Source organism: Synchiropus splendidus, chromosome 6 (genome assembly GCF_027744825.2).
Source record: "Synchiropus splendidus isolate RoL2022-P1 chromosome 6, RoL_Sspl_1.0, whole genome shotgun sequence".
NCBI classification, from domain to species: Eukaryota; Metazoa; Chordata; class Actinopteri; order Syngnathiformes; family Callionymidae; genus Synchiropus; species Synchiropus splendidus.
Genome location: NC_071339.1, coordinates 18,168,671 through 18,179,827, shown reverse-complemented (window position 1 = coordinate 18,179,827; position 11,157 = coordinate 18,168,671). Strand labels below are relative to the sequence as shown.

The window sequence follows — 11,157 nt, the reverse complement described above, 5'->3', positions numbered from 1 at the left end:
TGTATGCCATCACTTAGGGCAAATTTTCTTTATTTTTGTTTTATTAGTGCGGAAAAAAAGTAGGTCTGGGATATTGCATCACGAGAGATGGTCTCGAGGTGGCGCCAGTGCGCATCATGGACTCAGCAGAAGTCTCCAAGTCTGCTGAGTCATGGCTGACTGGGCTCAGCTGTGGTGATGAAAGGATGACTTGACTTAGTTCCACCTTTCACTTTGTCATTCCCTAAACTAAACGTGTGGCAGGTGTTTCACCTATGATTCATTGTTGGTCATTGTGAAGTCCGTTTTACTTACTACTTTTAAACACACAGGGACGTGCTTTAACCGCTAAACTGCCGCCAAGTCACGTGACCAGCTGTCCAGGTGAGCCTTACATATTTGTAGCATGTGGCTCTTTTCAGCAACACAGTAAAACAATGTGGCTCTTAGCCTCAGACTGGTTGGCCACCCCTGGGCTACAGCCAGCTGTTTTCTGACCCCTCAAGACTTGGAGTGTTGGTGCCTCAGAATGACTGACACACAATGGATGTCAATAATTTATTACTGTGAAAGGATAATTTCAATTCTTAAGCAAACCAACATACATCGACATTGTGCGTGTGCGTGTGTGTGTGTGCGCGTTAGGACTTGACAAAGTCCTCCACTCCAGTGATCGTTGCTTTGCAGAAGAAACAATCTTTGTTGTTCATCAGGTGCTGGTTGATGCATGCTCTGAGGAGGGAGAGAGTCATGTGACCACACGAGAATTTATGAATGTGCATTTGTTTGACTCACTTGCAGGACTTGTGGGAGCAGGGTTTGAAAATGGCAGAGATGGAGTGAGCGTAGCAGATGGGGCAGAGGTCGTCCTCGCAGGTGGGCTGCAGAAGAGAGAGCCAGGCCATATTCCATGGCATCAACTACACTCTTTGCTGGTTCAGCCCACATCATTTGGTGGGGTGTGCCAGTAACGCTTGATGGCTAAAGGAAGCCAGATCAAGAGAGGACTTACAGCTGTGGTGGCAGCGGCCTGTTGTGACTCCTCGGTGAGAAATGCCAACATCAGCTCAACCTTCTTCTTCTCCTCCTGGCTGATGTAGTCAGTATCTGCAAACGCACACACGCTTTTGCATGAGTCACATGAGCTGGAGGTGAGTCTGTTTGCCGCTGGACTCACATGCGTGCAGTGAGAAGTGTTTCCTGTCTGTGAGTCCGGCGGCTCCGCCTGCTGAGGCAGCAGCAGGCAATGAGGGGTTCACAGAGGAGCTGAGGGCCCCAATGACGGGACGGGAGACTGAAGTGAGCTGCACAGAGGGGGCGGCTGCCTCCCCAAGCAGGTGCTGGATGGAGTGCAGCTGGAAGCACGGGTCAGACAGCAAGACGGCTGCGGCCCGCTGGGTGCTGATCCGAATAAAAAAAAAAGAAAAGAAAACTTTGGACCCTGATTTAGATTCTGTTTATGTTCAGCCAAGCCAACTCTTGAAAAGTTCAACAGACCACTTGAGGCAGCACAAAACACAACATGGTTTGCAGGGACTCACCCTTGTCGCTCTCCAGCCACTAGAATCTGAACAAGGATTCCAGTAACGGCCACCAGGATTGGATAGTGATCCACACTCTCCAGACCTGATGCACAGGCACAAGTTAACCAATCACAACTCATGTTTCCGTGTCTGTGTATTTATGTGAACCTGGCAGCCGGAGGTTGACCACGCGGTCGAACAGGTTCTTCTCGGCCGTCACTCGGTTCAGAACTTGATTCAGCAGCTGGAGAGAAGAAGAATTCTACTGTTCTGCTCTGGTCTCCATAACAACAGATTTCATATTACCTGAGCCAGCCGCCGCAGGAGCAGCTCTGCCGAGGGTCTGGACCAGTCCAGGAAGATCTCCGGCACCAGAGTGACAGTCATCTCCAAGACCCGCAGCAGGCTGACGGACAGGTCGAAGCATGTCGCACACACCTGACACGGCCAGCAGAGGACATCAACATGTTGCCAGTGCAACCATGGCAACAATGTATAGCGCCAAACCTTCAGCTGACGTGTGTCCACAAAGTTCCTCTCTGGACGCTCGGCTGCCTGCTGGATCTGAAGAGCAGACTTCTCTTCAGCAACAGTCCCAGCACGACTCATCACAGCTCTGATATCATCATTGTGTGTATGTAAGTGTGTGTGTGTGTGTGTGTGTGTGTGTGCATGTGTGGACGTCACCTCCTGGATCATGCCAATGAACTCAGAAAAGGCCCAGTTGAGCTGGTTAAGGACGCTGTTGAGAAAAGACGCAGCCATGTCCTTGTCCATTGTCAGCAGCTCGGCCATGTGCCTCTGCAGCAGCAAGGACGGACACGGTTCTGCGCCGGGGTCAGAGGCAGGTTACCTTGGAGACTGCTACATTCACTGCTCATGAAACACTTACTCTGCAGGCTGGGCAGGTTGGCATCCTCTGGTTTGGTCTTCAGCAGGTGAGGAAGACGTGTGTACCGGTAGCCAAAACCACATCCCTGCAGCACACACACAGTTTATTTCTTGTTAATGACATAATACTTCCAGGAAGTTCCCAGAGAGGGCAGTTGAGGAGCTCACCCGCCACAGGCGGACCAGGATCCAGTTGGTCTGGGCCCAGGGTCTCTGCTCATATGGTGCCAGCAGGTTTTTCATCATGGCCACTCGTCTGAGAAAACACAACACGCACACACTCACACATGCACACGTTTGTTTTTCTATCCTTGTGGGGAGGTTTCTCATTGCCATAACCCTTTCCCCAGCCTCTCACCCTAAACCTAACCATCCAAAACAAATGCCTAAACTTAACCAGGACTCTGAACCAAACTGAAACCTAAGTAGAATGACCCAGTTATTATGAAGTCTTCATCCTCAAATTGAAGCTCAACCTTGTGGGGACCAGCCAAATGTTCACACAATGTCATACAGTCCTCACAAGGACAGTGTTTTGTCTAGAATAGGTTCTCACAAAGCAAACAAAGTACACACACAAATACTTTGCCCAGCCTCTCACCCTCAACTAACCAGGACTCTAAATCAAACTTAAATTCAATTATAATGACACAGTTTGATGTTTTCACCCTCAAACTCCATGTGGACCAGCCAAAATGTTGACACACAGCAAAATGTCCTCATCAGATTAGTGTCTTGTCAAAGATTGGTTCATTGGAGAATCTTAATACACGCACACACACACGTTTGTCTTCCGATCTTAGTGAGGATTGCCATAACCCTATGCTCAGCCTCTCCCCTAAACCTAACCATCTAAAACAAATGGCTAAACTTGATAAAACTTAAATCTACGAGAAGTACACACACACACACACACAAGCGAACACTCACTGTTCTTCCGGGATCCGCTCCACGGCTCGCAGGGATTGTGGGTAACACACATAGCTCGCCAGCGCTTGCATCAGAGAGTCTTTGATGTCTTCAAGAATGAGATGTGTGTATCCATGTGAGAACACAAACATGAGCAAAACAGTGTGTGTTTTCGACAGAGCTAGAGTCTGTACCTGTGCCAACAATACGCGGGTCGGCAAAGTGTTTCGCCAGAATGGCCGCTAGCTTCGTCAGAGTCTCTTCGTATCCTGTCGAACAAACATCAGCCAGATCAATACAACCACCTGCCTGATGATGAATGAGTGTGTGGGCCTGTAGGGGTCAGAACTGAGGTACAAGACGCCACAGCACTCCCTGCTGGCCCTGACCTGGCAGCTCATCCATGCTGTTGGCAGGGCTGAAGTAGTTCTTTAAGGCGCTGTAGGCATTCATGGCCACGTTGAGGTAGAACTCTGGGGTGAAGGCGAACAAGGAGCCGGTGGCGTCAGCGTGCTCGATGGTCCGGATGCAGACGCACAGCAGCCAGTAGACGTCCAGCATCTTTTCCTGTGAAGCAGCAGCCAAATTTAAGAGGGAGGAAAGCCGGATCAGGGCTCAGGGGTCAGACCTTGGAGTAGATGGTGGCGTTGATCCAGGCCAGCCTCCGACTTAGGTGATTAAGCTTCTCTGAGAAAACCTTCTGACTCTTCTGCAGCTCCTCCAGGATGTCGGCGCGCTGTAGTGATCAGTATGAACAAGGCTGTGAGACTCTCAGGACACGTTCCACTCCAGTTTACATTGGATACTCACTCTGGCCGGGCAGCGGGCGATCTTTTCCTCCGTATCCTTCAGGGCAATGGCGTACTCATGGACATCATCTGAGACCACGACCATCTAGAACACGCACGGTCAGAAACATACAGGAGATGTCGGGTTGGGGTCTCTCACCTTGCCCAATTGCTGGTGGACACTCAGGTTGTACATCATCACAAGCCCATCTATTAACTCCAGCAGAGACTTCTGGGTCACTCGAGGCTCCGCCCCATCCACTGGTCGCCCCAGCAACAGTCCATCACTGTTACCATGACAACCTTCAACTGAGTGCGACATACAGTCAAGTCAGGAACCCTCGCACTCCCCACCCAAGCCCCTTCCCTCCACACTCACTGTCCTCTTCGGTGCGCTGCTCCACAGCAAGTGTCCGCACCTTCACTCGCTCGGGTGGGGTCAGAGGTCGCCGTGGGGTCATCAAACTCACCGCAGCAGTGCTGAGGAATCGGTTGGTTCGACCCAGAGTGGGAGAACTCAACCAACTGGGTCGCGCCAGGGCTCCTCCTGCGGCGGCCCCAAATGGTCTCTGATGGTCAGGAGGAGCGAATGAGGATGGACAAACACGCAGGCACGCACATACACAAACACACCTGTGTTGCGCCACTCTCCTCGTCTTCATCCAGGTCGTCCATGGATGTGTTCTGGATCTCTGCCGGGTCGATGATGATGTTCGCTTTGCTCGCCAAGTCATCTGAACACATAAAAAGCAGGTCCAGAACCGGAAGGTATGTGACACCGCTCTCTCTCGTGTGGACGGACCTTTGAGGGTCTTCTTCAGGTGGGACAGCAGCCCGCCAAGTCTCTGTAGGTCAAAGTAGTCCACCTTCCCATTGTAGAAGAGCTGGGGAGCCACATATGCATCTGTACACATACAACACCAGTCAACCACAGTTCCTGTGTCCAGGCTCCTGTGACCATCCAGTACCATCACTGCTGGTGCTTCCTGGGATCTTCCTGGTACCTTCGTCCCAGCACATTCGAACTGCTGTGATGAGCCGATGGAGGAAACACACCATGTACTCAGGAGGACAGAGCACGGTTGGATGCTGGTGACATCACACACATATTTGGGTCTCAGAACGAGCGTCTTTGCGCGTGTCTGTGATGGTACTCACCCCTCTGTGACTTGCATTATCTTGAAGAAACTTCCGGAACTTATTTAAGAAGATGTAGCGAGATGCCTCCCCCTGCTGGCATCGGAGGTAGAAAGCATCACAATCCCCTTCATTCACCTCTGTCCCCTCCTCCTACTTACAGTGCTCTTGTCCTTACAGTTGAGCAGCAGCCTCAGGATTTGGACCTGCAGTTCCTCCACCACTGTAATTACAACACAGATGGTCAAGATCAAGTCAAGCTCACCAGGGAGACCATTTATCACCAGCCTTCAATCCTCTTCTTGAGTCTCTGACAGCCCCGCTCGTACGCGCGTCGACGCAGTCGCTCATCTGCGCACTCATCCCTCTGCTCTCGTTCGTCTCTGCCCTGCATCACAGATGGATATGAAAACAAACTGAAGACACTCAGAACCTTGACCAGAACTAGACCAAAGAAACAACCGGAACACTCTTTCAAAAGTACCTCCTTATCGAAGTGCGTTGGCCACCAGGTGGTGGTAATGAGCTCCTCTAGTCCGGCCTCTTTCACTCTCAGAGGCGTCTTGATGTAGAAGAAGACAACGAAGTGAAGTGCGTCGAATGTAGGCAAGGTTAAAGTCCATCGGAGATGAGTGGACGGGAAAGTCTCCATTCTTAACTCTACACTCAAGGATATAGAACGTTGGAGAGCAAGAACTTCCGTGACCTCTCGTGACGCAGGATGGCAGTGGTCAGACGCAGGTAGTGGATCTGAAGGAGATGTAAAGCATCGCTGAAGACTGACAGTGTAGTTGAACGTTGTTGCTAAGGAGATGCACTGACCTGGAATCCGAGGTCGGGAATGATCGGAGAGAAGCGGTACGCTCTCAGCAGCGACATCATCAACTGCTTCAAACACTCACTGACCTCATAGTCCTGGACGCAAACATAGAAACACAAGTTGTCGGATCCTTCTCCTTCAGAGGGGGCGGCTGAGCAGGTTTCACCTCCATGAGGAGCCAGAAGACGTCGAGCAGCTGCTGGATCAGCGGGTGTTCATCCACCGAGCCGCCACCTTCCAGGATCCCCAGCAGGAAGTTCATCAGCACGTCCTCTACCAGGTAGACTTTACACTGGCACCAGAACCATAACAATGTGTGACCATCCATGAGAGAGTGAGTTCAGGTGAGTGTGATGTTTCGTTCATCTGAGTGTGCCATTTTTTTTCTTTTAGGTTTTGTGCGTTTATGAAAATCACATGTGTGTTTGTCTTCACCATCAGTGGAGCGAAGTGGTTGAAGATGTGTGCTAGCGTGATCAAAACAGTGGGGTCTCCGTGAAGTCTCCAGACTGAGCAGTCTCTCTCCATGAGCCTTTCATCCTGCACGCACACACACACACACACAAAAGTCTGTGAGTGACTACAGTCCCACAGTCTGACTCTGTAACCTGCACCCGCTACCTGGATGTCTGTACTGGTTCCGATGACATTCTTGATAAAACCTAGCAGTTTGTGGGCTTTTAGCAGGTCTGCAGAAGGAGGGTTCTGGAGCGGATGGTACCCATCGACGGGATATGTGACACGCAACGTCAAAGAAAAAAAAAGCGCTGCACAGGGGAGCTGCTGAACAGTAGAGATGGTAAAGGATATCTGAGAGGCCGGCTGCCGAAGTTGAAGGCAACAGATTCTTTAAAAGATAAACTGATGGCAGGAAAATAGGCGAAGCCCGGCCCGGTCTTGATGTTGGTGAAGGCCGTACCCAGAGACTGTCCGTTCCTACACATGCACGCAGCATGACATGAGAGCACTAGGCAGGTGAGAGGACGTACTTACAGGCAGAAGGTGATAGTGGCCTCGTCCAGGTCAATCAGACAGCTGACCACGTCCCCCGCAGCCCACGACTGCGTGCACAAAGTGTGGTCAGTTCAGTCGCTCAGCCACAGAATAGCTCATGTCCTCACCTTCCCGTAGTTGGTTGTGGTCACGTTCCACTTGCGAACTCTGTTTCCATCGTATGCAAATGAGTCTGGAGTATCTCCGACGCCCTCCTGAGACACAAGAGCACAGCAGTCATTTCTACAATCTGCGGCAGGTGTGTGTGTCCGTATATACCTCCTGATTGAAGTGGCAGTTCAGTGTACACCATCCGATCTGCATTAGACCCTGAGAGGAGATCAGAACTTCATAGGCCCATTTCCCTGTGAAGGAAGTCCAGACTCTCAATATTTCATCATCGTCATCATCATCCATATTATCATCATTCTATGGAGCCGTCTGCTTGGCGGAGACTATCACAGACAGATACAAGAGGCAGCTGGACAGATTACTTAAGGTAAGTTGAGGTGGGGGACAGGAAGAAAGTTGCTCCACAGTCACAGGAACTGGACACTGACCTTTGTAGACACAGGTTGTAGCTCTGATAGAGCTGAAATTGCTGTGACCGATCACCTGTAAGACCAGACAAACCACCTGAGGTAAGAGGGGGTCTAGTCCAAGGACTGAAGAGAGTCTCTTTTACCCCGAGCAGATCGTCATCCACAAACAACAATCCCTCAAATCCGCTGGTGTGATCCAGAACCACTGGCTGTGGCCCCAAACGCCCCTCTGGCTGGTCTGGACGGACAGACAGACTATTAGTTAGTGCAAAGCTTCTGGTGAACATGTGATGACCCAGTCACTCTGACTGACCTTGGTCTTGTTCAGCAGTCTCATCTTCTGACAGGAGTTGCTCCAGATGAGAATCCACATTCTGGAAACTCAGCGGCTTTCTGAAATGGATCAGAGAGGGGCTGGTCATAAATTCACCTGAGCTCAAAACCTGTGTGGGAAGCCCTCACAACTCCACCAGCTAAACCCGAGGAGGTTTCACAGCGTGTCTTTGGAGAAAAGCATAAGAGCAAATGTGTTGCTTTTGATTGACAGGTGAGTGTCAATACGCCATATTTTGTCATGTGTCTCACTGACACATGACCCATATAAGCAGGCAGCACGGCCTGAGACGGGCCAGGGTTATTAATATCACGGCTGTAATTTGAAGTTCCTCACAGCTGCTCAGTCACTGGCAGACCCAGGTCAAAATGGACGCTGGCCAGTTCTGACAATTCTCAGTACCTGTTTACAGTACAGTGAAACAGTTGACCACACACAGGGTTGGATGGGTTTTTACCTGAGTGTGGGTGGCACAGCTGCCTGACTGCTGGAAGGGAACACGTGGTGCAGGTAGTCGCTCAGCAGTTTCTCATTCAGGATTCCTGACAAGCAAAACCACAGGTCACAGCAGAAGAAGACGTGACAAAAAAAAACCCACACATTCAACAGTGCAGAAGTAAAACAAACTGCACACTTGGAGAGTGCGAGTCACTCTGAAAATCATTTCATGACCAACGAAGCACAGGCTGCAAAGTAGTATTGTGTACCTGACCCTCGCGGCTTCTCTGACGACACTCTGAAGTCCCGCCGGCTCAATGTGGAAACAACTTTGGAGTTCATCTGGGCTGGCAGATGTCACCTACACACCAGAAGAACCAGGGTCACCACACTATTGTCTGTGTCTCAAGTACGACTGCAAAACTAGTGTGGGTTCAAGTGCCACAATACTGTTCCAAAATACTATTGCTGTTACTGGCAGTCGAGCGCAACTACTAGTACCACAACACAGACGCTCGTGCTGCAACACTGTCTCTCTGGTACTTTTACTACAAAAGCAGTTAGATTTGGGAGCTACTACACTGGTCCACAACTCCTGTTACAGGTACGTCTTGTATTAGAATGACTACATTGTTACTGTTATGGTCGTACTACTACAACATGGCTGCTGTTACAGGTTGTAGAAAACTGCTCCTATTACAGCAACACTATAGCAGCAAACACTGCAACGCCGCTACTCTGATACAGTTACAATGCTAGTATTACAAGATGACTGATGTAACCAGTACAAAAACACTACTGATATTATCATTATTTTAACTGCAAAACTGTTATGTTCATCTACTACTACAACTGTAAGTCTGCTCATCGTACACTATAGTAACAGCGCAACACTACTCCAGTTCCAAGTACCACACTTATTTCTCTGGTTCTGGTCCGAACTCTATTACATGTCTAACGTTACCAGTACTAGAACGTTGATCCTCAGGTAATAGTACCACGAGTATTACAACACTGTTCCTCTAGTGATAACACAGCGAGGAGTACCACAACTTTGACACTAATACTGCAATAACGATGCAGAAACTTGTTCATCATTCTAAATACGAGGCTGTGATGACAAGTCGGTGCATAGTCATTAGCACTGTATTACTAGTATGGCATCACGTTACTAAATAAAGCAGCTAGATTCCGTAGCCTGTCTAGTGGTACAGCAGAGGAGGTTGTGAGTTTCTGGTACCGAACAGATATACGTGACACAGTCACCGCATCACCGACTTATGTTTAGCATCGACGTTCATTAGCACGTTAGCTCCCCGTTAGCTTCAAGTGAGTCATCTTGAGGTAGCTTACCTGGCACCGGGTGTTCCCGGTACCAGTCCGGTTTCACAACCCGGTTCGTCAATAGTAAAAAGTGTGTCTCTACCGAATCCAGCTGGACCACCAGGGTCTTACCGGGGGTTTCGAACAAAATAAGAAACGAACCCGAACCGGGTCGCGTGCCTCGTCGATAGCTAGACGGTTCCGGACGGCAAACGTGCTAATGGTTCTATATATCTAGAATGGAACCCTGCGACTTAAAAAGGGTTCCGCCTGAAACCGACGGGGTCGAATACACAGCAGAAGACAGTGGAGCTACGGCGCCTCAGCGCGGACAAATGCAGGACGTTTTAAGTGTGTGACGTCATGTTCCCGGTCAGAACCACAGCGTCGATCTCGGAGCTGTCGATCCTCATCCGCGCCCCTCAATGTGAGCTACAGTGAACTGGTCACCTGCAGGTGAACCACTCCCTGTCACCCCCCTCGGATTGGGCTATGAGCCAGAGAGAGTTCCATACCATGCAGTTTAAAGACATGCGCAGAGCGAATCCTCCTGTTGAGTTGTGGGGGACAACAACAAAAACATCACTCACAGGCTGCTGCCAAGTTGTCTAGTTCATTTAAAAATATTAACTATTATTCAGTGAATTTCAATTTCAATCGAGGCCTTTATTGAGCCATTTTGGAACCCCGTTTGGTCAACGCTCTTGTCTTGATTTTGGTTCTGATGAAATTTGGGTGGTTGTACACTGCAAATAAAAGCGCTTTGCTTTCTGACCTGGACAGCATCAAGCAGGCAACGGAATCAATTAAAATATTAACTCATGGATGGATGCTATCAAAATTGCAGTCAGACTTACTGAGGGAGATTTTAAATCAAATAATTCATTTGTACCAGGAACAACATTAGAAAAATTTCCTCAATCTACCTTCTTCCCTGCAAAGTCCTTTTCTACTAAACTCAAGACGGACTAAAGGTGACTAAAAAGTGCTGTCCTGTTGTCCTTTAATCTGAACTGACGTTAAGATTTAAAGGGACTGGTTCGTTTGTATGTTCCTCCTTTTCAGGATCATACGAACAGATATGGATATAAAATGGATGTGAAATGAATTTGTAGTCACCGAGCAAGGTGCCATTAAATTTGAGTATGCGTAACTATAAATTTGAAGTCAAAAGTCAAGTATTCTAGGAGAATTTTATTTCACATTGTTGAAGATTTTTTTTTCCTGCAACTGCAAAATTAACTAATTAATTAAGTAAAATCTGATGAAACCAGCCGCATCGCCCGGTGAATTAAGGTATGACAAAACCAAATAACTTCTGTCCACTAAGGAAATATGCGTACTGGTCGGTGTATGTGCAATCTCAGCTGCCAAGTATCCTCTCCTTATTGGAGAGGATACGGCAAGCTTAATATGTTCAATATAAGCTAAACTCGCTAAAAACTGAGTTACTAGTCAGCCTCCCCTGAAATGGAAAACC

General features: G+C 49.0%; 1 protein-coding gene across 5 annotated transcripts; it reads right to left on the bottom strand.

The window, feature by feature from the left end:
• Nucleotides 1–529: 529 nt before the first annotated feature.
• LOC128760102 (E3 ubiquitin-protein ligase RNF123) lies at nucleotides 530–10,092 on the bottom strand. Of its 5 annotated transcripts, none has more exons than XM_053867104.1 (40): nucleotides 9,708–10,092; nucleotides 8,624–8,715; nucleotides 8,374–8,458; nucleotides 7,896–7,975; nucleotides 7,726–7,820; nucleotides 7,601–7,655; nucleotides 7,320–7,405; nucleotides 7,169–7,255; nucleotides 7,041–7,108; nucleotides 6,858–6,983; nucleotides 6,669–6,783; nucleotides 6,483–6,587; nucleotides 6,214–6,339; nucleotides 6,050–6,142; nucleotides 5,904–5,977; nucleotides 5,712–5,829; nucleotides 5,516–5,615; nucleotides 5,389–5,450; nucleotides 5,249–5,320; nucleotides 5,059–5,179; nucleotides 4,893–4,994; nucleotides 4,724–4,824; nucleotides 4,470–4,659; nucleotides 4,251–4,399; nucleotides 4,113–4,196; nucleotides 3,931–4,038; nucleotides 3,692–3,869; nucleotides 3,497–3,571; nucleotides 3,324–3,411; nucleotides 2,562–2,649; nucleotides 2,395–2,479; nucleotides 2,190–2,329; nucleotides 2,010–2,066; nucleotides 1,809–1,940; nucleotides 1,671–1,746; nucleotides 1,521–1,605; nucleotides 1,157–1,380; nucleotides 992–1,086; nucleotides 775–860; nucleotides 530–711 (listed from the first exon to the last, which is right to left on the bottom strand). In XM_053867104.1, the coding sequence occupies exons 2-40, from the start codon at nucleotides 8,694–8,696 to the stop codon at nucleotides 621–623; spliced, it is 3,975 nt and encodes a 1,324-aa protein (XP_053723079.1). In that variant the 5' UTR covers nucleotides 8,697–8,715; nucleotides 9,708–10,092; the 3' UTR covers nucleotides 530–620. The 5 variants fall into 5 exon arrangements, with proteins under 5 accessions (XP_053723079.1, XP_053723076.1, XP_053723077.1 ...); XM_053867101.1 differs by having other exon boundaries at nucleotides 5,249–5,323; nucleotides 6,669–6,776; nucleotides 6,851–6,983; nucleotides 9,708–10,091; XM_053867102.1 differs by having other exon boundaries at nucleotides 5,249–5,323; nucleotides 9,810–10,091.
• Nucleotides 10,093–11,157: the final 1,065 nt, after the last annotated feature.

What these genes read in the sequence shown, in the direction of transcription:
- LOC128760102 (XM_053867101.1), bottom strand. Translation starts at nt 8,696, where the DNA reads ATGAACTCCAAAGTTGTTTCCACATTGAGCCGGCGGGACTTCAGAGTG. An exon ending in CCTGAAGAAGACCCTCAAAG is followed by an intron (nt 4,825 to 4,892) that starts GTCCGTCCACAC and finishes TTATGTGTTCAG; the next exon opens with ATGACTTGGCGAGCAAAGCG. An exon ending in GGTCAACCTCCGGCTGCCAG is followed by an intron (nt 1,606 to 1,670) that starts GTTCACATAAAT and finishes CCTGTGCATCAG; the next exon opens with GTCTGGAGAGTGTGGATCAC.